At 36.2% G+C, this 26,307-nt stretch overlaps 2 protein-coding genes across 5 annotated transcripts in view; one reads left to right on the forward strand and one right to left on the reverse strand.

Moving 5' to 3' along the window:
- LOC143254255 (neo-calmodulin-like) overlaps nt 1–5,182 on the reverse strand; it is a 20,182-nt gene extending 15,000 nt beyond the window's left edge. For 2 of the 3 annotated variants that reach the window (XM_076509113.1, XM_076509112.1), the window contains exon 1: nt 4,886–5,180. In XM_076509113.1, coding sequence (XP_076365228.1) covers nt 4,886–4,972 — 87 coding nt within the window. In that variant the 5' untranslated portion in view covers nt 4,973–5,180. Of the gene's footprint in view, nt 1–4,885 lie in introns of all 3 variants that reach the window. The other variant, XM_076509114.1, reaches the window with a different exon arrangement.
- On the forward strand, nt 1,726–24,769 carry LOC143254254 (troponin C-like). Of its 2 annotated transcripts, none has more exons than XM_076509110.1 (5): nt 1,726–1,875; nt 6,679–6,709; nt 20,000–20,143; nt 23,436–23,687; nt 24,527–24,769. In XM_076509110.1, the coding sequence occupies exons 1-5, from the start codon at nt 1,741–1,743 to the stop codon at nt 24,553–24,555; spliced, it is 591 nt and encodes a 196-aa protein (XP_076365225.1). In that variant the 5' UTR covers nt 1,726–1,740; the 3' UTR covers nt 24,556–24,769. The 2 variants fall into 2 exon arrangements, with proteins under 2 accessions (XP_076365225.1, XP_076365226.1); XM_076509111.1 differs by lacking the exon at nt 1,726–1,875 and adding an exon at nt 6,416–6,564.
- Nucleotides 24,770–26,307: the final 1,538 nt, after the last annotated feature.

Consider the following 26,307-nt stretch of genomic DNA (forward strand, 5'->3'; position numbering starts at 1 on the left):
CAAATAAACATTATTTTATTGTTAAAACAAACAAATGTAACTTCGTCCTCAAGTGGTCTTTTTATCTTGTGTTAATAACATCTATGAAAGAAGATGAGGTTTATATAATATCAAAAATGTAATACTGATCAGAAAAAAGTGTAGTCAGGACAAACCACCCGTGACGAAAGAAAAAGTAATATTTAAAAAACAACACGAAAAGATCTACAACGAAAAAGGCAAACAAATATGAAAACCTGTATCTCAGAACGGCTGAAGATGACCTAGAAAGGTCAAAATGTTTTTCTCTCCTTATCAATAAAAGTTTCAATACCCATACCAGCTGTTCTGGGATACATTTTTATTTCAAGTGGGTTTCTTGTCATCAAGAAATATGAAAACCGGTTTTTGTTTTATCTAGTCTTTAAAAACAAAATGTTTTATTAACTCTTATCAGCTTTCCGAATATTATGTTTTGTTTCACGTGATAGTACCGAATTCTGAATGTATGTGCAGCCGAAACTCACTGAGACTATATGTTTCCCACGGATCTACATTTCTCTCTTGGTGTCTGCATATACATACTTGAGTTTGTCAAATATCCAAAGATACGTAGTTATTAGTTTTTCAGAAATCCTGCGGTAATCCTTTCCAATTCTTACATTGATATAAGAAGGAAAACGAATCCCAAAATGATATTTTAAAGCCACAAGTGTTAAGTAGTTTAACTGCCTTTTTCAAAACTTAGAGGCAGCATTACAACATCAAAAAAAAAATATATATATATACTAGTATAATACTTTAAACCACCATTTACAACCACGAAAAAAATGAATGAACGATTTTGAATTTTATAATCCCATTGACATAGACCAATAGTTCTGCAAAGTTATATCCACTGAAGTAAAGACTAAAACTAGGTTTCGCATCCAGTTTGGTTTCAGTTCTTCAAGTATCCCGCTAGTACAGCGGTAAGTCTACAGATTTACAACACTAAAATTAGGGGTTCGATTCCCATAGGTGGACTCAACAGATAGCCTAATGTGGCTTTGCTATAAGACAAACAAACAATCAGTTCTTCAAACAAGTTTCGAACTCTGCAGAGGTGCACCACACTAAAGATAGTATGTTTTTAAAATGTTGATAATCTAAAAGATTTCTGGTTTATATATTCGCATTGCCCCACATTACAGTTTATTTGCTATTCGGGGTGATAAGGCTGACATTTATAATGTTTGTATGGTAATAGTGGTACAATAGTCAAGTAAGGTAATTTTAAGAATTTTGTCAAATGTAAAGAAAAAACTGCTTCACTGCAAATAAACGATTTATCAGGGGGTGAATAAATGTGTTGCTTACTTCAATGTCCTCATGAGATCTCCATAAACTAATCGAATTCTTAACCAGTTTGTGGTCACCATCACTTGAACATAAATCAGTTTACAAGTGTCAGTAGTTACATAATTGTTTTTGTATTAATTTTAATTTCCTTAAGTTACTATTGCAAACTAACTTATGCACAACAGATTTCTGATGTAATAAGAACAGTTATACGGGTGTCTATGTTATGCGCGTGCAACCTTGGAAGAACATTTATGCTGTTTCACTTTCATTATTTTTTATTGCACAGGTTCGTCTAGTATCTCCGTGGTTGGTTGTATAAACACCATTACTAATGACAGAACGTGACGCGTGAAGAAATTATATTTTAATACAAGGCCACTTAATGATTGTGACACAACTACGAATAAACTGACTTGCATGTTTATTACTGCAGAAAAAATACACACGCGTAATACCTTATATGTTTCTGTATTGGGTCGTAAACGAAGTAACCATGTAAAGGTTTTGTGTCAGAAACGCTATCCTTACGTTCGAAATTCTGGTGGCTTAACGGTAAGTCAGTGGGTTTTATAACTATAAAATTCTGGTTTCTATACTTCCGGCGTGCAAAGTACAGTTTTTTTTGTGTAGTTTTGTTTGTGCTTTATGACAAACAAATCATACTTTTTATATGATATTCTATAACGCGCGGGTTGTCCTGTTGAACGACGGTTATGCATACAGTAAATAAATCGTGGATAAGATTTCATTCACTTCCCCGCCATATTACTGCCACCTGGGTCATGGACTGAATCAATTATCTTTTTTATTCCTTTTTTTTGTATCAGGAAACAATTTCGTTGTGTTCTTGTTGGAAATGAGATGTGGTTCCATAATATTTTTTATCAATTTTGTTTTTAGTAAATAGTACATTTTAGTAAAGTGACATGATGTGTGACTGTTTAAACTGACTTTTGTTGCTTGTTTGAAGCACAAAGCAACACAATGGGCTTTTTTTTTAATTTCGCGCAAAGCTACACGAGGGCTATCTGCGCTAGTCGTCCCTAATTTAGCAGTGTAAGGCCAGAGGGAAGGCAGCTAGTCATCACCACTCACCGCCAATTCTTGGGCTATTCTTTTACCAACGAATAGTGGGATTGACCGTAACATTATAACACCCCCACGGCTGAAAGGGCGAAGAACTTTGATGCGACCGGTATTCGAACCCGCGACCCTCAGATTACGAGTCGAACGTCTTAACCCACCTGGCCATGTCAGGCCTTCTGTGCTCTGATCAACACGGGTATCGAAACCCGGATTTGCACATTGAAGTCCGCAGACATACCGCTGTGCCACTGTGCGTGGGGGGAAAATGTTTTGTATAGTACAAGGTTTGGTTTTTCTTAGCACAGGTCTGTAGTGTTACACACATACTACCGTCAACGAGTAGACATATACTCCAAACATAATGCAGTTTTATTAAACGGTCAAACATGAATCCACTGGTACAAGTTCATGGATATTTGTTGGTTCTGCCTTTTACAATATGCAAGATAACTGCGCATTTTATTTACAAGATTTGAAATTCATATCTGTGGGATTGCACTCCGCCGCTTTTTGTGAAGAGCGTGGATGAAGCTGTTCCTAGAAGTTGTTTGTTTGGGACACTTTCTAAAGGAACAGTCAAGGATGAATTACACTTTTCTACTGAGTTCGTATTTGACCACGAAGGAGCGGTAATGCTCTAATATTCAAGCCTGCATTCGTTTTATGACTCGGGCATAATTGAGCATACACCCTATCTTGCAAGAAAACACTTCCTTATCTGGTAACCTGGTCACTGGTGTAAACAGCTGAGCCATGAAAACACCTCCTTTGTCTGGTAGCCTAGTCACTGGTGTAAACAGGTGAGCCATGAAAACACTTCCTTTGTCTGGTAGCCTAGTCACTGGTGTAAACAGGTGAGCCATGAAAACACTTCTTTGTCTGGTCATTGGTGCAGAAGGGTGAGCTATGAAAACATCTACTGGTCATTTCTCATCCAACTTTTTGACCCTCTGAAAATACAGTTAATTGCTAACGTTGGAGTAACTACAAAATATGCACTCACCACAGAAAAAGTAATTAGATCCCCAATAAATTTATTACTCTGTAATTGTAGTTATGTGGTTACATTGTAGATCCTCTTTCTGACTTGGAAACCACCCGTAATTGCGAGGGATGCTTGGTTTGATTTGTTTTGAATTTTGTGCAAAGTTACACGAGGGCTATCTGCGCTAGCCGTCCTTAGTTCAGCAGTGTAAGACTAGAGGGAATGCAGCTAGTCATCACCACCCACCGCCAACTCTTGGGCTACTCTTTTACCAACGAATAGTAGGACTGACCGTCACATTATAACGCCCCTACGATTGAAAGGGCATGTTTGGTATGACGGGGATTCGGATCCGCGACCTCCACTCGGATTGCGAGTCGAGCGCCCTAGTCCATGGCTATGCCAGATCTGTTTTTTTGTTTGTTTGTTTGGAAATTTCGCACAAAGCTACTCGAGGGCTATCTGTCTGCCGTCCCTAAAGCAATAAGACTAGATTCCCCATTCTTGGGCTACTCTTTTACCAACGAATATTGGGACACAATACACCCCACGGCTGGGAATCGTATGATAGCCTTACGTTCTGAAACAATAACAATTCCCATTGAAGATTACACAAAGTAATCGTATGATAGACGTTCATCTGGTTAAAACTGAAACACTTCAATCTTCTTAGTTTTCCTGGTCGTGAATTATTATACAATAATCAACAACTAACTTAATATTAATTTCCCATCTGCCACACAGGTATAAAATATATTATTACTAAAGAATAAGGTATTACAATATCTCACAATATATGTAAAGAAAATCTCACGATTATAGTTTAAATGATTGTATCAACATTAAAGAAGTGGGGCGGAATAAAGATTATATAATTTTTATAACCACCTGCACACGGTTATTATTTACAAAAATTAGAAAATTATGTTTGATTGTTAGTACACAGTATGTGTGTGACACGCGACCCTCCAACAAACACAAAACAAGTAAAGAAACTTGAAAACGCATTTTTTGTTTAAATATATATTGAGTCATTTTAACAAAGCACCAACCCCGTTCAATAGGTTTTTCAATAAGTTTTGGAGAACTGTATTTTTAGATACCAAGTCAAATGGTGTATGCTATTTAAACTTTATAAAATTCTGGTGATAATTATCTAACCCTCGTTTGCAGTATCGTGGCTTGTGTTATTCTTACATAATACTCTATTATGTATTTTTATTTGTTTTTAATGATACTTAGTTACAAAAAGACCACAAAGTTACGTCTTAAATAAAAACTATGTTCTATCAGGACATGCAAGACATCATCGGATTGTGAAAACGGACATTAATAAAAACAATCTGTCGATCACAATGTTTTTGAAACTATATATTACAAGGAAAAGCAACAACAACAATTACTGGAAATCATCCACCAGCGAAATTAATCATAAGTATAACCTTTGTCTATGCATAAAAGGCTTACGTAACAATGAAGTTTACACGTTACCTTTGAACTAGTTTTGCTTCTAAGACTTAGAATTTTCGGGCACAGTTTATCCAGGGAGAGCTTAACAAATTTCATTGCACTTGCCATACTGGTTAGGCTTAGTGACACTCCAATAAATTTGTAATTGTTATTTTATTTAATATATCAGTAAAATTAAACAAGTAATTACACACTTGTGCCTAATAACCTCCATTTGAATAAAACTACTTAACGTCCACCGTTACTACCGTTGAAATATGCTACTAAACTTGTTAGTATTAGTTCAGAAGTACAATGATGAACCTGCAAATTATTACAAATAAAACGTATAAACTGATAATAAGATGCTGCGCGAAACTGACGTCATACACATTGCGCGTTTTTTATTGGTTAGCCTTGTACTTCAATTTTATTTACTGTAGAAGGATGCCTTTAACGTGTTTGTAGGACACTATTGATTTCATCAAGACTCTATTATAATTATTAATAAAAAGCTATTCTGGAAATTCCACTTAGTCAGTTGAGAGAACCTACAATATTTCCATGAACATATAATTATTGTATTTTTATTGAAATCACATTAAAAAGGAAGAGATAAATTTGCCTAGTCATTGTGGTTAATTTGATAAATAAGACATAATAAATCAACACTCCAGAGAGAAGGTATAGATCCAGTGTCGTTTAGATTATACCATAAATGAGATTTCTTCCTGTCTTCCAATAGTCTATCGGTAAACGCTAAGAGATAGAACAACCTATCAAAACAGCCAACGTTTTTAAATACTACCTAGCTAATTCATACTATATAAAGACTTTAGGTTTATTTGTTTTTTGAATTTCACGCAAAGCTACACGAGGGCTATCTGCGCTAGCTATCCCTAATTTAGCAGTGTAAGACAGCTAGTTATCACCACCCACCGCCAACTCTTGGGATACTCTTTTACCAACGAATAGTGGGATTGACCGTAATATTATAACGCTCCTACGACTGAAAGGGTGAGTATGTTTGGTATGACGGGGATTCGAACCCGCGACCCTCAGACTACGAATATTTCAGGGGTTGGCGAAGGATGGTGGTGATTAGCTGCATTTTTTCTAACCTTCGAATAACTTTGTGCGAAATCCAGCAAAACAAAGAACGTTTATAATTTTTTTAGATCACCATGAATGAGAACAAAGACAGAGTAATAACTTTTTCAGTATACGTTTTCTACTTTTCTCTATGAACTTTAACCTTTAACCAGGGGCCTTCATTGATTGATGCTGTTACCCTACAACATCCTCGCTGTTTAAGGGTTAAAAATAATTTCTCTTCTTCTTGGACCCATGTTTCAAGCAAAGCTCGAATGTTGTTGTTTACTGTTGCAAACCATAAAGCAAAGTTTGGTGTCATAGAAAAAAAAAATCTAAAAATACACACACATCTGAGTACACCAAATGGTTCTACAACAATGAGTGAGCGTATGATTTCGCCGAAAATAGTTCTCATCTGAATTCCCGTATCAGATTTTAACGCCAAGGCTTTTTCTTCTTCCCAACACCCTCTAGTAGCGAGTTTTCTCAACTAGCGACTACATCAACTAGAATAAAACCAAGCCACCGGGACAAGTTATTCCCTGAAATATTTTTCTCTGGAACAGAGTTGTTTGTGAGATTTACTTGTTCGCTTGCTTGAAAGTTGAACAGGAATATCTGAAATGGTATGCAATGAATAAACAAAAGTATTTAAACATACAGATTGTGTAGTAGATTTAGTTTTAATAAAGTATACTTGTGAACAGATCTATATTTTTATTTTTTCGTCTTTCTAACAGGCCGAAGACTTAACTAAAGAACAAGTCCAAAGTAAGTTAGAAAACATCATTTGTGTCTACAGGTTTAACTAAAGAACAAGTCCAAAGTAAGTTAAAAAACATCGTTTGTGTCTACAGGTTTAACTAAAGAACAAGTACAAAGTAAGTTAAAAAACATCGTTTGTGTCTACAGGTTTAACTAAAGAACAAGTACAAAGTAAGTTAAAAAACATCGTTTGTGTCTACAGGTTTAACTAAAGAACAAGTACAAAGTAAGTTAAAAACATCGTTTGTGTCTATATGTTTAACTAAAGAACAAGTCTAAAGTAAGTCAAAAAACATCGTTTGTATCTGTAGGTTTAACTAAAGAACAAGTACAAAGTAAGTTAAAAAACATCGTTTGTGTCTTTCTGTAGCTACTGAAACTTACAAATATATATTTTAGTGTGCGGATGACAATAAGTCTACTGATTTAAAACGCTAAAATATGGAGTTTGATTCTCTACGGTGAACAATTAATAACTTTATATATTCTCTAGTTATGGTGTTGTGTGTTTTAGTCTGAAACTGCCCTAAATCATGAACTTTTCTATAAACTGTCTTTTTGTGTTTTCAATCAGAATGCTGCTTGATGCTAAATATTTAGCTAAGCGGCCATGCGACAGACTTCTAAGACTTAGTCATGGCTATCCCTATGTGAAGTTTTATCAGATGGAGTGCGAACTGTGAGCAACATCCATCGTCTACACAGTTACTTTTAAGCGAGTAGTGGAGTTGAATGCCACATTTGTAAAGCTGAACGTGCACTGCGTTTTCATTAGTGTATCACGGTTCGAACCTTGGTCTTGTCTGATCCCATAGAGAAACTCTTGCAGAAAATTTGATCACTCAGCTAACATACATTAGCTACATCTTAACAGCTTTTTCCTCTCTGTATGTTAATTGCGTTTAAGTTTAACTACAATCTGGCAAGAACTATATACAAGATTTCAGGGAAAACTTCGTATTGTTTGCTTCAAAACCCGAAGTTCCATTAGTAGAATCCAATAATAACGTTGCTGTATTTTATTTGCTCACGGAGGAGAGAAAACAATGTGAAATCAATAGCATTGACAGTAATGTTCTTTAAGATATCTGTTTTTGATGATTATGATGTCGCATACCCAAACAACGTAGATATGGTCAGTTATCACAATGTCATATCGGTCAGTCTACGCTTGTTATTGTGGTGTAGTGAGCTTAGTGTTGTGGAGTTAATGTTATTTTTATAGCCTCTAGTAATTTTCAACGCACCAGAATGATACAAAATATCGATGACGGGTTTGTCGAAAGGAGTGTAGACAACACTTAGTTTGGTTTGTTTGGAGTGTAGACAACACTTAGTTTGGTTTGTTTGGAATTCGTACAGCATTAAACGAGGGTTATATACGCTACCCGTCTGTAATTCATTTAGTGATAGACAAGTCGGAAGGCAGCTGGTCAAAACCGTTCACAGCCAACTCTTTGACTACTTCTTTACCAACAAATTATAGGATGGACCGTTACATTATAATGCTCCCACAACTGAAAGGGCGAGCATGTTCGATGACGGGGATTCGAATCCTCAACTCTCAAATTACGAGATGTGCACCTTAACCGACAACAGTTAACATAAACTAGTTTTAATGACTTTTTTGTTTATGTTCTTAGAAACATGTTTAAACAATATTAGATTTGCTCGTGGAGGTCATAGGTGTTTACAAAATGTATAAATATTGTGGTAGGCTATATTTTTTTAGATCTTTGCTAGAAGGCGCATGAAGTTAAAATCAAGTAAGCTTATAAAAGTAATTCTAGAATACCTAACATGTTTGTGAATGTTAATGATCGAAATACTATGCGAAATATCTAGAAACAAGTTGCAGTATAAGTTAGAAAATTAGTGAAATATTGAGTTAAGTATTCACTTAGTAGAGTGCCAGTCAATATAGATTATTCAAATCCACACACAAATATAATTTATCAAACTTCACTCCTTTCAGAGGTAAGGCTTAATAGTGCATTCGTTTCTTTTAATAGGAAAGTAAGTAGAATAAGCACAGGCGATAATCGAAGTTTATTTAGGATTATATTGTAGTTAACAATCAACTCTCGCTGTATATAAACATATCTATTCCATATAACTTCAAGCTGTTCGTTCTCATTATATTCTGATGTTTATGTTTCAGAATATATTGACAATTTCTAGGACTTAAAACAAAATCAAATATAAATATAGGAAAATGTTACTACCTACGTAGATTAGGGCAACAGCGTAAATTTGGTGTTTCTAAATTTTCAGAAATCACTTGACAACGTGTCACATAAAAACCTTGCACAAAAAAATTGTCTCTATAAGCGTGGGAGATACGTTACCTAAGATGGTCAGAAGAGTGGATGGATAAAAGACAACAACAACAGAGGGTTATTATAAATGGAGTTCAGTCATACTGGATTAATGTCACAAGTGGAACACAAGTCTAATTAGGTTATAATTTCATTGTATAAGTAACTGGTTAGGCCACATTAGGAGTATTATGTTCTGTCTTGGGCTTCTTACCATAGGAAAGACATTGGATTGTTGGAAAGGGTTCAGAGGAGGGTTACTAGAATGGTATCTGGGATGGAGGGGTTATCGTACGAGGAAAGGTAAAGATATCTTAAATTGTTTTCTTTTGAAAATAAATAGCTAGAGGAGGTCTAACTAAGGTGTTTACGATTGGTGCATAATGAAAATGATAGAATCAGATTCGTATTCTGTATTTACAACCCACACTCCTCGTTCCCTACTGTTAGCAACAACACACTGCTTAGATGGCTTTAGAAGCTGATCGGTTATTACATCAAGGTACCTTTCTTTCATAACACTGTTAAGGTTATTCCCATCGAATTATACTTGATATTTAAATATGATAATCCACGTGCATTATCTTACATTTATTGTAGTTTAAACCCATATAGCGTTTATTTGTCCAATTCACTAAATGATCTAAATCCTTTTGTATATCAGCAGCATCCTTTTCACAGCCAGCAACATCCAAGGTCTTGATGTTATCTATAAATGTAATTAATTTATTGACCATTCTTTCATCTATGTCACTGATGTAAATCAAAAAGAGCAAAGGTCCTAGACTGAACTCTGAGGTACCCCACTTGTGACATTATACCAGTTTGACTGAACTCTGAGGTACCCCACTTGTGACATTATACCAGTTTGACTGAACTCTGAGGTACCCCACTTGTGACATTATACCAGTTTGACTGAACTCTGAGGTACCCCACTTGTGACATTTTACCAGTTTGACTGAACTCTGAGGTACCACATTTGTGACATTATACCAGTTTGACTGAACTCTGAGGTACCCCACTTGTGACATTATACCAGTTTGACTGAACTCTGAGGTACCCCACTTGTGACATTATACCAGTTTGACTGAACTCTGAGGTACCCCACTTGTGACATTATACCAGTTTGACTGAACTCTGAGGTACCCACTTGTGATATTATACCAGTTTGACTGAACTCTGAGGTACCCACTTGTGACATTATACCAGTTTGACTGAACTCTGAGGTACCCCACTTGTGACATTATACCAGTTTGACTGAACTCTGAGGTACCACACTTGTGATATTATACCAGTTTGACTGAACTCTGAGGTACCCCACTTGTGATATTATACCAGCTTGACTGAACTCTGAGGTACCCCACTTGTGATATTATACCAGCTTGACTGAACTCTGAGGTACCCCACTTGTGATATTATACCAGTTTGACTGAACTCTGAGGTACCCCACTTGTGATATTATACCAGCTTGACTGAACTCTGAGGTATCCCACTTGTGATATTATACCAGTTTGACTGAACTCTGAGGTACCACACTTGTGATATTATACCAGTTTGACTGAACTCTGAGGTACCACACTTGTGACATTATACCAGTTTGACTGAACTCTGAGGTACCCCACTTGTGACATTATACCAGTTTGACTGAACTCTGAGGTACCCCACTTGTGATATTATACCAGTTTGACTGAACTCTGAGGTACCCCACTTGTGACATTATACCAGTTTGACTGAACTCTGAGGTACCCCACTTGTGACATTATACCAGTTTGACTGAACTCTGAGGTACCCCACTTGTGACATTATACCAGTTTGACTGAACTCTGAGGTACCCCACTTGTGATATTATACCAGCTTGACTGAACTCTGAGGTACCACACTTGTGATATTATACCAGCTTGACTGAACTCTGAGGTACCCCACTTGTGATATTATACCAGTTTGACTGAACTCTGAGGTACCCTACTTGTGACATTATACCAGTTTGACTGAACTCTGAGGTACCCCACTTGTGACATTATACCAGTTTGACTGAACTCTGAGGTACCCACTTGTGACATTATACCAGTTTGACTGAACTCTGAGGTACCCACTTGTGACATTATACCAGTTTGACTGAACTCTGAGGTACCCACTTGTGATATTATACCAGTTTGACTGAACTCTGAGGTACCCACTTGTGAGATTATACCAGTTTGACTGAACTCTGAGGTACCCACTTGTGACATTATACCAGTTTGACTGAACTCTGAGGTACCCACTTGTGACATTATACCAGTTTGACTGAACTCTGAGGTACCCACTTGTGACATTATACCAGTTTGACTGAACTCTGAGGTACCCCACTTGTGACATTATACCAGTTTGACTGAACTCTGAGGTACCCCACTTGTGACATTATACCAGTTTGACTGAACTCTGAGGTACCCCACTTGTGACATTATACCAGTTTGACTGAACTCTGAGGTACCCCACTTGTGACATTATACCAGTTTGACTGAACTCTGAGGTACCCCACTTGTGACATTATACCAGTTTGACTGAACTCTGAGGTACCCCACTTGTGACATTATACCAGTTTGACTGAACTCTGAGGTACCCCACTTGTGACATTATACCAGTTTGACTGAACTCTGAGGTACCCACTTGTGACATTATACCAGTTTGACTGAACTCTGAGGTACCCACTTGTGACATTATACCAGTTTGACTGAACTCTGAGGTACCCACTTGTGACATTATACCAGTTTGACTGAACTCTGAGGTACCCCACTTGTGACATTATACCAGTTTGACTGAACTATGAGGTACCCACTTGTGACATTATACCAGTTTGACTGAACTATGAGGTACCCCACTTGTGACATTATACCAGTTTGACTGAACTCTGAGGTACCCCACTTGTGATATTATACCAGCTTGACTGAACTCTGAGGTATCCCACTTGTGATATTATACCAGTTTGACTGAACTCTGAGGTACCACACTTGTGATATTATACCAGTTTGACTGAATTCTGAGGTACCACACTTGTGACATTATACCAGTTTGACTGAACTCTGAGGTACCCCACTTGTGACATTATACCAGTTTGACTGAACTCTGAGGTACCCACTTGTGACATTATACCAGTTTGACTGAACTCTGAGGTACCCCACTTGTGACATTATACCAGTTTGACTGAACTCTGAGGTACCCCACTTGTGACATTATACCAGTTTGACTGAACTCTGAGGTACCCCACTTGTGACATTATACCAGTTTGACTGAACTATGAGGTACCCCACTTGTGACATTATACCAGTTTGACTGAACTATGAGGTACCCCACTTGTGACATTATACCAGTTTGACTGAACTCTGAGGTACCACACTTGTGACATTATACCAGTTTGACTGAACTCTGAGGTACCCACTTGTGACATTATACCAGTTTGACTGAACTCTGAGGTACCCACTTGTGACATTATACCAGTTTGACTGAACTATGAGGTACCCACTTGTGACATTATACCAGTTTGACTGAACTATGAGGTACCCACTTGTGACATTATACCAGTTTGACTGAACTCTGAGGTACCCCACTTGTGACATTATACCAGTTTGACTGAACTCTGAGGTACCCCACTTGTGACATTATACCAGTTTGACTGAACTCTGAGGTACCCCACTTGTGACATTATACCAGTTTGACTGAACTCTGAGGTACCCCACTTGTGACATTATACCAGTTTGACTGAACTATGAGGTACCCCACTTGTGACATTATACCAGTTTGACTGAACTATGAGGTACCCCACTTGTGACATTATACCAGTTTGACTGAACTCTGAGGTACCCCACTTGTGACATTATACCAGTTTGACTGAACTCTGAGGTACCCCACTTGTGACATTATACCAGTTTGACTGAACTCTGAGGTACCCCACTTGTGAGATTATACCAGTTTGACTGAACTCTGAGGTACCCCACTTGTGATATTAAACCAGCTTGACTGAACTCCATTTATTACAATATTCTATTTTATTCTCTACAGCCATTCATCTTTCCAATTTTCTAACTTATCCCCCAGACTTAGAGATAATTTTACAAGCCTTTTATGTGACACCTTGTCAAATTCTTTCTGAAAATTCAAATACAACAAATGTACACCCTTACTCTCATCTACATAAGCAGAAATTTTTTCAAAAAACGTTGAAAGATTTGTAAAGAAAGATTTTCCATCAGTGAAACCACGTTAATGATTCAATCATACATTCCAAAACTTTTCCCACACATAATATAAGACTAATAGGCCTATAATTGCTGGATGATAATATGGTGTAACTGGTGATTATTGGCTTCAATGCTTTGTTATTATAACTACTCTATAAAGTTAATTAAAAAATAACATTTTTAAAAATAATTTAACACAACACACTGACTTGAAGGCATACAGATGGGAATTTAACATTTTAACCACCTTCACCGTACGCAGTCAAAAGCAACGTTTATTTACTCGTCAAAATAAAGTGGAATAATATGGCCAGCCGAGCCGAGTCTGTGTGTACACCTACGATCTAAGTCTGAATTATTATAGACCTTAAACTCTTGCGCGCTCTACCAAACGTCTAATTTAAACCACTGTAAATATAGCTTATGAAAGTATTAATAATCTTAGAATAAAATAACGCTTTAGCTGGTGAAAGATGAAATTTTCTAGCAAATATATGCGTGATTTTATATCACAAATAACTGTGGTTCAAAAGAGTACAAAACTCTCGCCGCTATGTATCACTGAGCATGCTCTTCTTTTTAAACCGTGAAGTGAAAGTGTTATAACTGCAACAGTTCCATTTTTTATTTATAGTTGCTGCGTAAGCATCAGTGTTTTCTGAGTGGCTTTCCTCTATATGGTTAGCAGCTCAAAGTTAAGAATGAGTTTGCCTGAACCTCAGGGGATTATGATTGGCTGTTTAGTCCTTGTGTCGCATAAGGTGCCGTTGAGGTTCAAAATGCCAGTGGTAATAGCATCACGACAAAGATTAATAACCTATTTCACATCAACCTTGGTTGACCCAGTTGGTCCCTATTTAACAAGTAAAGACTGGTGAGTTTGAGATCATTAGCACTATTCTTGCAGTTTTAAGTTACACACGTTAATACTAAAAATCATTAATACTATCCTTGGAGTTTTAAGTTACACACGTTACTACTAAAAATCATTAACACTATTCTTGGGATGTTGTGTCACACATGTTACTACTAAAAATCATTAGCACTATTCTTGGAATGTTGTGTCACACACGTTACTACTAAAAATCATTAGCACTATTCTTGGAATGTTGTGTTAGACACGTTACTACTAAAAATCTTAAGCACTATTCTTGGGATGTTGCGTTACACACGTTACTACTAAAATTGAAGATTATAAAGCTAGTTCTCAACCCAAACGTTTACTATAGTGCTAACAATTTTAAAATATACCCTCACATAAAGCTTTAAATATTTAATGAAACATATATATATATCCTCACACATACATATATACTAAATATATAAATACTTCTTGACATCCAGCTGACGAAACAGTGTACGTGTGCACGCATTATACAGTTTACTTAATAGGGTTTTAAAAAAAAAAAGCGCCTGTGCTACGCGTGGCATCAAACATTACTTCGCGTGACATTGGCTTCACGTGATAAAATTTGAAATAGACACCAAACTTGAACCGTTTGTCCGATTATGTGCCTCTTTAGAGACCAGTTTTTGGTGGGTTCGTTTGAGTTTCTCTGTGAAATTCTGCCACAATTAGTTGAGTCAGTTTCCTTACAACATCTTGTGAAGTTAACACACCAAACAAACACTGCTCTATATTTACTTGTACAAACACGTTATTAAAAGATATTAGTGAAGTTCAGAAACCTGCAATCTACGTATTTTCACATTAATACTTAAGTATACATTCATGGACCTTGGGTTGGTTGTGTTTTAATTTCGCGCAAAGCTACAAGAGGGCTATCTGCGCTAGCCGTCCTTAATTTAGCAATATAAGACTAGAGGGAAGGCAGCTAGTCATCACCACCCACCGCCAACTTTTGGGCTACTCTTTTACCAACGAATAGTGGGATTGACCGTAACATTGTAACGTCCCCACGGCTGAAAGAGCGAGCATGTTTGGTGTGTGTGGCAGACAGACCTTGGGAATGCAATGTTAGGTGGGGACGGGGCCCAAAACCCAAGTATTTGCCCAAAGGAGCAACGGATTCTCAATATATCAAAATGATTTACAGTGTGTACCACGTGACCAGTGATTTTTTGTATTTTGATCAAGTCATAGGACCAATCTGGAAAAAAATCTCCAATAAACTTAGTTTGTTTCAACGTTTGTCTCTGTCACAAGAACAATGGGACCTGGAGAATGAAGACATAATATGTATATTAAACCTCCAGTTTGAAGATGTCCGCTTGTCCGAACCTCAGAGCAGTTCTCGTGCTTTTATGTGCCTATTAAATTTTGATTTACAATCTTCAGACTCATAAAACGTAATAACAACTTTTTAAAATTGTCATCCTATTAAGACGTGTTTTGAACCCCCGATTTTAGCGTTGCTTTTTTTTGTTTGTTTGGAATTTCGCACAAAGCTACTCGAGGGCTATCTGTGCTAGCCGTCCCTAATTTAGCAGTGTAAGACTAGAGGGAAGGCAGCTAGTCATCACCACCCACCGCCAACTCTTGGGATACTCTTTTACCAACGAAAAGTGGGATTGACCGTCACATTATACGCCCCCACGGCTGGGAGGGCGAGCATGTTTAGCGCGACGCGGGCGCGAACCCGCGACCCTCGGATTACGAGTCGCACGCCTTACGCGCTTGGCCATGCCGGGCTATTTTAGCGTTGCTAAGTCCATAAGTTTACCGCTGTTCCACCGGGGAGCTCCTGTGATGATAATAAACCGCTAGTAACAGTGAACGTGCTACACTCGTTTTAGTCGCGTTTATTTGAGCAATCATGCCATTGTTTAAATGACAATGGGTAGTTAAATAAAGCAGTACAAGGCTTGGAAAAGAAAGCACTCGTTCGTTTACTGTACCAGTTTTAGACATGAGTTGACACGTTTTCCTGGGACTCTTCATGGATTGAAAAATAAAACTGATGCGGATCAAATACAATGCGAAATAGGTCACCTCACAGGTTCTGAAATTATCTCATGACACGTGAGCACTTTTTATTATCAACTAATCGTGACTCGACATTTAAAAAAAAAAAGGAGACCAGTTGGCACGTGTCCTGCGATAGAGCTCGAAGCTGGTGAATCGGGTTCGATTCCATGCAATGTCGCCAAATATTACCCGCACTTTAAGTGATAGTTATGTTAAAATTCAATGTGGTAGTCAGTCTTTTTAGTGTCGAAAGTGTCTGTAGGGCTCTATTCACGGGATGGTTAGTAGTTCAAAATTAGAGATGGCGGAAGATAGTATAAGGATATTTACGAATTATACCAATCTTTGGGAAAAAAAAATCTAACCCATTAATAAAAGACATTTGTTCAGAAACATATTTTACTTTATTTTTTAAATGTAGCTGAAATTTAATTCATTACAAGAATCTAGCAGTGAACTGTCGAAACTATGACAAAAAGGAATCCTCAACAGCTGCGGCTGTAATTAAATCTCAAATCGGTCAAGAGATGGCGCTAAAAGCTAAAGTTTGTACTTGGGAAAAAAACAAAACCAAAATCTCAAAACCGTTCCTTGAACCGCTATACCACGGCTGAAAATGAGCACAGCAAATTGAAAGTTTTAGCAGGTGTGTAAATAAACCTTTTTTTATATCTATCTGTTTGTTGTATCTTGCCCAAAATATGCTGTTGTTTCTTACTAAACACAAACTTATACAGAGGATTATCTGTGCTCTGCCCATCGTGGGTATCGAAATGCGATTTCCAGTATTGTGAGTTTGTAGACATACCGTTGTACCACTGGGGAGCCCCAAAATATGCTCAAGTGTTTATACAGTAATGACAGTAAGTGGAATGTAACCTCCTTCTCTGAAAGTTGTGTGCTTTCCCTAAAGCATTTAATAAAAAGTACGTTCCCCAGTACAACATTTTCAGTTATAAGGCAACTGTACAAGACTCTTCCCACCCCCCACCGACAAAACACTATTTAGTGTTTGGTTAGCGAAAAATTACTTCGGAACATAACTGTATTATGAGCTTGTACTAGCTATTATGTAGCGTTACATTTATATTTAACGTGTTCATTGAGTTAAAGAATTTTATATTAAAATATATTACCTCCCAATTATTTAATTAATTTGTAGAGTCAGTACGATAACAAAGTGACAAAAACAACGTGTCGAACCTTTCAGAACATACGCGCCATGGTTATACAAGCTCTTCACCCCTTCTCTTGTTCACAATACTTGTGTTATGAGTTCATGTTCACCCCTTCTCTTGTTCACAGTACTTGTGTTATGAGTTCATGTTCACCCCTTCTCTTGTTTACAGTACTTGTGTGATGAGTTCATGTTCACCCCCTTATTTTGTTTACAGTACTTGTATTATGAGTTCATGGACGGATAATTTTCTGGTAAAACTGGCTTAGTGAGGAATGGGTATAACGTACGTTATAGTTGTTTGTTTTACAACAAAGCCACATGGGACTATTTCTGTCGTGGGGAATCGAACCATAGATTTTTGTGTCTGTAAACTTACCGCTGCACCACGGGGAATATTTATGTTCTACTGTGTAACAGTTTAGGAGGGGCCGGCATGACCAGATAGTTAGGACGCTCGACTCGTAATCTGAGGGTCGCGGGTTCAAATCCCCGTCACACTAAACATGGTCACCGTTTCAGCCGTGGGGGCATTATAATGTTACAGTCAATCCCACTATTCGTTGGTAAAAGAGTATTCCAATAGTTAGCGGTAGGTGGTGATGATTAATCGCCTTCCCTCTAGTCTTACACTACTAAATTAGGGATGGCTAACGCATATAACCCTCGTGTAGCGTTTCGAGAAATTTAAAAACAAACAAACCGAACAGTTTAGGAACACCACAAATAAACTTATTTGTAAATATAATTACAAATTTCATGACAAACGTTTTAGCCGAATGCACAAAACCCTCACAAACAACAAATTGCCTTGACACAGCAAAACAAAACAAAACACATCATACCTTACGTACCACAAATATTAACAACACTTACAGGATACCTGCTATCAACTTAAATTCACTGTTGTATATATCAACATCCAAGGTGCACTGGCTTCCAAGAAACATGAGGTCGAAGACGTAATTCAACAAACTAACCCAGAAATTGTAATATTAAATGAAACCTTGCTATACAAAACCAATAGATATAAAATACCATACTACACAACTATAAGGAAAGACCGACTAACTAAACAAGATAAAAACAGAGGAATGTTGCTACTATATAAAACGAATCTATCAGTTACTGAAATTCAAATCAACAACAACAACGAACATATTACTACCGATATCCTGTTAAATTAGCCAGCACATGCAACCACATTTCATGGACTGTCACTGTTATATATATCCTAAGATGAGTTAAATGTTGTTTGGCAAATCTCACTTTAGACTTTACGAAACGCATTCTTGTAAACTAACCATAGTGTCCATGCCTGACCTCCAAGGCCAGATTAAAGGTTTTATTGGCCCTAGGCTTTTCAACTTATTGAGGCCTCCTAATTAGTGTGAATTCCTGGTCTTTGGCCATGCCTTAATCCAGGGTTGCGCTGACCTCCAACTTCCAAAGAAGGACAGGTATCAAAATATGAAACTTCAATGATTTTTTCCCAACTATGCATCCAACATTACTTAGACGTTGAGTGTTGGAAGCTGGATAAAGTTTGGAAATCAATAGGCCTAATTTGATTTTAATGAAATCTTGTCTTATAACGAGCGCCCACACCAGAGCAGAACTAACACGGTTTTGAAAGAATAATTTTGTGGAGTGAGTTAGCCTGTGTAATATTATTTAACATAGCCTTTCATAAGCGTTATTAAGAAATCATTATATTTTATAATAAATATTGAATTAGTTATTCTCCTCTGTGATAGGTTATCGTCTGGTGCCAGCTTTTCCCAGATAAGTGGCGGGCCAAACAGAATGTTTAGGGACTTTGCTTTCGAGATGTATAGGTGTGCCCAATATGCTGACTGGGGTGGCTAAGGCAAATCTTAAGGTGTTTATAGTCTGCATTTAGCGTTGCTCCAATCTGACGCAACTCCAAAGCTTTTCAAACTCCTGCTACGTTAGCACCTGTGTTATTCATAAAGTCTGATCGTCCATCCCAAACGTATAAAAACAATTAAATATTCTACACCAGTATATTTGTGAGTTTTCATATAAATATTTATATAAATACATAATACTCTCCAGGGGCGTAGATCCTTGGGGAATGGGGTATACATCTCTCCCTTCATTTTAAGTAGTGTTATGGTGCATACAATCACCCCCCTTACAGTTTGGTCTGTTGAATTGTTTTATTGCATCACAGGCCTACAAATTGTGTGTTTGTTCTTGTGATTCTCGTGTTCTTACCAATCGAATTACATAATTAGGCCTAGATGTAGGCTCTTTCAGTAGCCGAAATGTACATCTTTAATATAGGCGTGCTTCTAAGCTTTTCGATCTAAGCGATAGTTCATAAGTATCAGGCAGTAAGCCTAAGTATACATGCAAGTATCGTGGCAACAAGATTACTCTGTGACTGCATGTTTACAGCTTCCAGGTTCACGTAATCAGAGATTACCAATTTGTAAATTGAACAGTCCACATAAGTGGTAGCAAAAATCTACGCCCCTGATACACTGATCTTTCTCTGAAGAAACATAACATCATGTCAACAAAACCTTTGTATAAAATTACCTTCCGAACAAACTGACATTAAAAAATAATAGCACAAACTGTTTCAACATTCTTTTGTTTTCTAATATCTTTAAAACTTCTTTCATACAGTGCTGAGGAAAGCCTTTGACATGTTTGACAGAGAAAAGAAAGGAGTCATCCACACCAACATGGTGTCCACCATTCTTAGAACCTTGGGCCAAACCTTTGAAGAAAAGGATTTGAAAGACCTGATAAGCGAAATCGATCAAGATGGTTTGTGTTTAGAAATAAAGTTATAATTTTCTCGTTTAAGGGAAAAAATATATATTAAGAAGGTTTGATAAAACGCTGATGTAACATAAATAGGATGATTACATACAATGTATTTCAAATGTAATAACATAAATAGGATGATTACATACAATGTATTTCAAATGTAATAACATAAGTAGGATGATTACATACAATGTATTTCAAATGTAATGACATAAATAGGATGATTACATACAATGTATTTCAAATGTAATGACATAAATAGGATGATTACATACAATGTATTTCAAATGTAATAACATAAGTAGGATGATTACATACAATGTATTTCAAATGTAATAACATAAATAGGATGATTACATACAATGTATTTCAAATGTAATGACATAAGTAGGATGATTACATACAATGTATTTCAAATGTAAGTAGGATGATTACATGCAATGTATTTCAAATGTAATGACATAAATAGGATGATTACATACAATGTATTTCAAATGTAAGTAAGATGATTACATGCAATGTATTTCAAATGTAATAACATAAGTAGGATGATTACATACAATGTATTTCAAATGTAAGTAAGATGATTACATGCAATGTATTTCAAATGTAATAACATAAGTAGGATGATTACATACAATGTATTTCAAATGTAATAACATAAGTAGGATGATTACATACAATGTATTTCAAATGTAATAACATAAATAGGATGATTACATACAATATATTTCAAATGTAATAACATAAATAAGATGATTACATACAATGTATTTCAAATGTAATGACATAAGTAGGATGATTACATACAATGTATTTCAAATGTAATGACATAAGTAGGATGATTACATACAATGTATTTCAAATGTAAGTAGGATGATTAGATACAATGTATTTCAAATGTAATGACGTAACTAGGATGATTACATACAATGTATTTTATATGTAATAACATAAGTAGGATGATTACATACAATGTATTTCAAATGTAATAACATAAATAGGATGATTACATACAATGTATTTCAAATGTAATAACATAAGTAGGATGATTACATGCAATGTATTTCAAATGTAATAACATAAATAGGATGATTACATACAATGTATTTCAAATGTAATAACATAAATAGGATGATTACATGCAATGTATTTCAAATGTAATAACATAAGTAGGATGATTACATACAATGTATTTCAAATGTAATAACATAAGTAGGATGATTACATACAATGTATTTCAAATGTAAGCAGGATGATTACATACAATGTATTTCAAATGTAAGCAGGATGATTACATACAATGTATTTCAAATGTAAGTAGGATGATTACATACAATGTATTTCAAATGTAATAACATAAATAGGATGATTACATACAATGTATTTTAACTTGGATAACTTTATATTCATAGATGTCTGAATTAAAAAATAATACAACGTATAAACTAAGAAAGATGATTCTTGATTTACTGTAATCCAAGACAGTTAAAAACCTCATGTAATTAGCACAACATCTTTCTACAGAAATACGAAATATAACTAAAGTACTCTCCATGGCAGAAAACAATTCTTAATTTGCGTTAAAAAACTGCGCATGAAATTGATACTTTTTTGTTTGTTTGTTTGTTTGTTTGGGAATTTCGCACAAAGCTACTCGAGGGCTATCTGCGCTAGCCGTCCCTAATTTAGCAGTGTAAGACTAGAGGGAAGGCAGCTAGTCATCACCACCCACCGCCAACTTTTGAGCTCATCTTCTACCAACGAATAGTGGGATTGACCGTCACATTATAACATCCTCACGGCTGAAAAGGCGAGCATGTTTGGCGCGAAGGGGATTCGAACCCGCGACCCTCGGATTAAGAGTCCAACGCCTCAACCCACCTGGCCATGTCGGGCCGCTAATCACGAAAGAGAGAGCTTTCTAGGAAGTGTCGTTGTAGAAATATGCCATTTTAAATGTATTTGTTATTATTGCAACACTAAGAAATATACGACCATTGTACAAGAATGTTTACTATAAATTATGTTGTTTTTTCTCCTGAAACTGTGACAACGATGAACAGATGAACTAATCTACGAGTGCAGCACAGGCCTAATCCTTTAAGTTCGCTGTTACTGTCAGTAGGCTAGTGTTTCCAAAGGACTTAACAAACTGATGCAGCTATTATGCAAACTGTTTTGCATAATTAGATTGTTGTCGATGAGATTAATCTGTCGTTATTTGAAGAATGATTGATGAATTAATTTGTGTTTAAACTAGTGTTAGATGTTTCATAGCGCCATCATGAATATCATAAAGTATTTATAAAAAAATAAAAAACGAGAATAAATAGTGTAATTACATTTGAAGTACACTGTATGTAATCATCCTATTTATGTCATTACATTTGAAGTACACTGTATGTAATCATCCTATTTATGTTATTACATTTGAAATACATTGTATGTAATCATCCTATTTATGTTATTACATTTGAAATACATTGTATGTAATCATCCTACTTATGTTATTACATTTGAAATACATTGTATGTAATCATCCTACTTATGTTATTACATTTGAAATACACTGTATGTAATCATCCTACTTATGTTATTACATTTGAAATACATTGTATGTAATCATCCTATTTATGTTATTACATTTGAAATACATTGTATGTAATCATCCTACTTATGTTATTACATTTGAAATACATTGTATGTAATCATCCTACTTATGTTATTACATATAAAATACATTGTATGTAATCATCCTATTTACGTCATTACATTTGAAATACATTGTATGTAATCATCCTACTTACATTTGAAATACATTGTATGTAATCATCCTACTTACATTTGAAATACATTGTATGTAATCATCCTACTTATGTCATTACATTTGAAATACATTGTATGTAATCATCCTATTTATGTTATTACATTTGAAATACATTGTATGTAATCATCCTATTTATGTTATTACATTTGAAATACATTGTATGTAATCATCCTACTTATGTTATTACATTTGAAATACATTGTATGTAATCATCCTATTTATGTTATTACATTTGAAATACATTGTATGTAATCATTCTACTTATGTTATTACATTTGAAATACATTGTATGTAATCATCCTACTTATGCTTTTACATTTGAAATACATTGTATGTAATCATCCTACTTATGCTTTTACATTTGAAATACATTGTATGCAATCATCCTACTTATGTTATTACATAACATAATATCCTGGTAGTGAAAGTTTTAACTAGATTTGCATAACGTTTCTACAGGAAGTGGCGAACTTGAATTCGAAGAATTCATGGCTCTGGCAGCTAGATTTTTGGTTGAAGAGGACGCTGAGGCTATGCAAGAGGAACTGCGTGAAGCGTTTCGGTTGTATGACAAACAAGGACAAGGTTATATTAATGTGTCTGATCTGCGGGACATCTTGAGGGCCTTGGATGACAAGTTGACAGAAGATGAATTGGACGAAATGATTGCTGAAATTGACACAGATGGAAGCGGTACCGTTGACTTCGACGGTAGGTGTAGTTGTTAACTTTCACCCTATTAAAGAATTGTAACTTAATTAATCAGGGAATTGCATTCGTATAGTAAACTTCTATACCCGCAATAATCATCTATCGATGCAAAGGGCGTGTGTATTTGTGTGTATTTCTTATAGCAAAGCCACATCGGGCTGTCTGCTGAGCTTACCGAGGGGAATCGAACCCTTGATTTTAGCGTTGTAAATCCGTAGACTTACCGCTGTACTAGTGGAGGGTAGATACGTCGGAACACTGGAATTTAACGTTTCAAGTCTTCAGACTTACCGTTGTCTCACGTGGAGTAACGTTTATATTTCAGAAACATAGTTGTATTGTATAATTGTTAAAGTTTGATATGCACATGACAACGATTGTTGTCTAAAGTGTTTCCATTTTAACTACGTTAACAGTTTCTCAGTGTAAGCCACACACACATTTAGTATTAACCTCTAACAGATTAAAACGTTCTGTTTCTACCACTTTTTCATGCACAGGGCACTTTCTGTTTTTACTGCTTCGTCTCACTTGGCCCGGCAGGGCCAGGTGGTTAAAGCACTCGACTCGTAATCCGAGGGTCACGGGTTTGAATCCCCGTTACACCAAACATGCTCGCCCCTTTTAGCCGTGGGTACGTTATAATGTGACGATCAATCCCACAATTCGTTGGAAAAAGAGTAGCCCAAGAGCTGGTCTTGGGTGGTGGTGACTAGCTGCCTCCCCTCTAGTCCACTAATAAATTAGGGACGGCTAGCGCAGATAGCCCTCTTGTAGCTTTGCGTGAAATTCAAAACAAACCAAATTGTCTTTTTTCATATTTTCTTTCCTTTCACCAGAGTTTATGGAGATGATGACAGGAGAATAAAACTACATGAAGAAACTTGTCAACGATTGTCAACAAAGTTAATCCTCAACGTATATTGTGGCCATATTACGTATATTTACCTAAGCAATCGGTTGGTCTAGCAGACGCCATGTGTTTGATTATGCAGTTGGAAATAAGCAATTATTTTGATTTGTGCCCATAAATTATTGTATTCATTTCGTAACTTTAGTCAAATAAAAGAAAGTTGAAACAGTTTCTGTTTTATGATTTCAAAAACAAGTCGAATTAATGAAATATTTGCCGTTTTATTGTTGTAGTTGTTTTTGTTTTTCATAGAATTTTAATATTTGAAAACACGCATCTGACCAAAAAGCTACGGTAATTAGGAATAATAAAAACTATTAAAATACACATGAAATACAGACTAAAGAAGTATCATTTCTTAGGTGAGTTTGAGGGTTGTGGGTTCGAATCCCCGTCATACGAAACATGCTTGCCCTTTCAGCCGTGGGTACGTTATTATGTGACGGTCAATCCCTATCTTCGTTAACAAAAGAGTAACCCCATAGTTGGCGGTGGGTGGTAATTACTAGTTGCCTTCCCTCTAGTCTTACTTTACTAAATTAGGGATGGCTAGCGCAGATAGCCCTCGTGTAGCTTTGCAAGAAATTCAAAACAAACAAATCTTAAGTGACGTTGTACATTGTGTTCGTATATGTGGCCTGGCATGGTCAGGTGGGTAAGACACTCGAATCGTAACCCGCAGGTTTGAACCTCCGTGACACAAACATGCTCGCCCTTTCAGCCGTGGAGGCGTTATAATGTTACGATCAGTCCCACTATTCGTTGGTAAAAGAGTAACCCAAGAGTTGGTGGTGGATGGTGATGACTAGCTGTCTTGTCTCTAGTCTTACACTGCTAAATTATGGACGGCTGATGCAGATAGTCCTTGTGTAGCTTTGCGCGAACTTCAAAACAAACAAATCATATACGTAGCATAGATAAGAGCTCATTAAGAGCTGTAAAGGTAAGCAAAACAAATTTATACTTGTTGAAAAGTATATAGAAAAGACATATATCATCTTGGAAATAGTAATCTGTACAAAGGTGTTAGAACGAAACTAACAGATTGTTTTAATTTTCTCAAATATAGTTTTTATGATGTCTTATAAATTTCTCATCTCAATAATTTGACTGAAAATACAGTAACTCTAAAATTATAAACTCAGTGACTTTGTGGTCAGCCTGCAAACTTATGATGCTGAAATTCGAGTTTAGCTACCCATATTGGGCAAAGCACGGATAGCCCACAACTAAACCAAATTTATAAATTGGAAAACTGACATTTCTTTACACTTTTATAACACAAAACATATGTGGTTATTATGGTTAATTTATCAATTTTCTGTGTAGATGTTCTGTATTTAGGCCGTACTCTCGTGAACGATGGTAAACTTGAAGTAATCTTGCCATTGGCTAATTGTTTCCCAAACCAACTGTTGTTTGGTGTTTATACTTGCCTGACTATGTCTATTTATCGCTCCCCTCTGTGTTTTCTTTTGTTTTGTTTGTTTGTGTTTTAGTCCAAAGTTATTCAATGGACCACATGCTGACTGTTCATTGCAAGGAATCTAACCCCGATTTTGGTGTTGTACGTCTGTAAACTCACTGCTTATTCAATAGTGGACAGGGGTTGTTTCATACCCGACTCTAAGGTCGGTATCGCACAATTTAATATAAATTGAGGAAGGTTTGTCTTTGTTTGAATGTATACTATTCAAAAGTAACAAA

Source organism: Tachypleus tridentatus, chromosome 6 (genome assembly GCF_004210375.1).
Source record: "Tachypleus tridentatus isolate NWPU-2018 chromosome 6, ASM421037v1, whole genome shotgun sequence".
NCBI classification, from domain to species: Eukaryota; Metazoa; Arthropoda; class Merostomata; order Xiphosura; family Limulidae; genus Tachypleus; species Tachypleus tridentatus.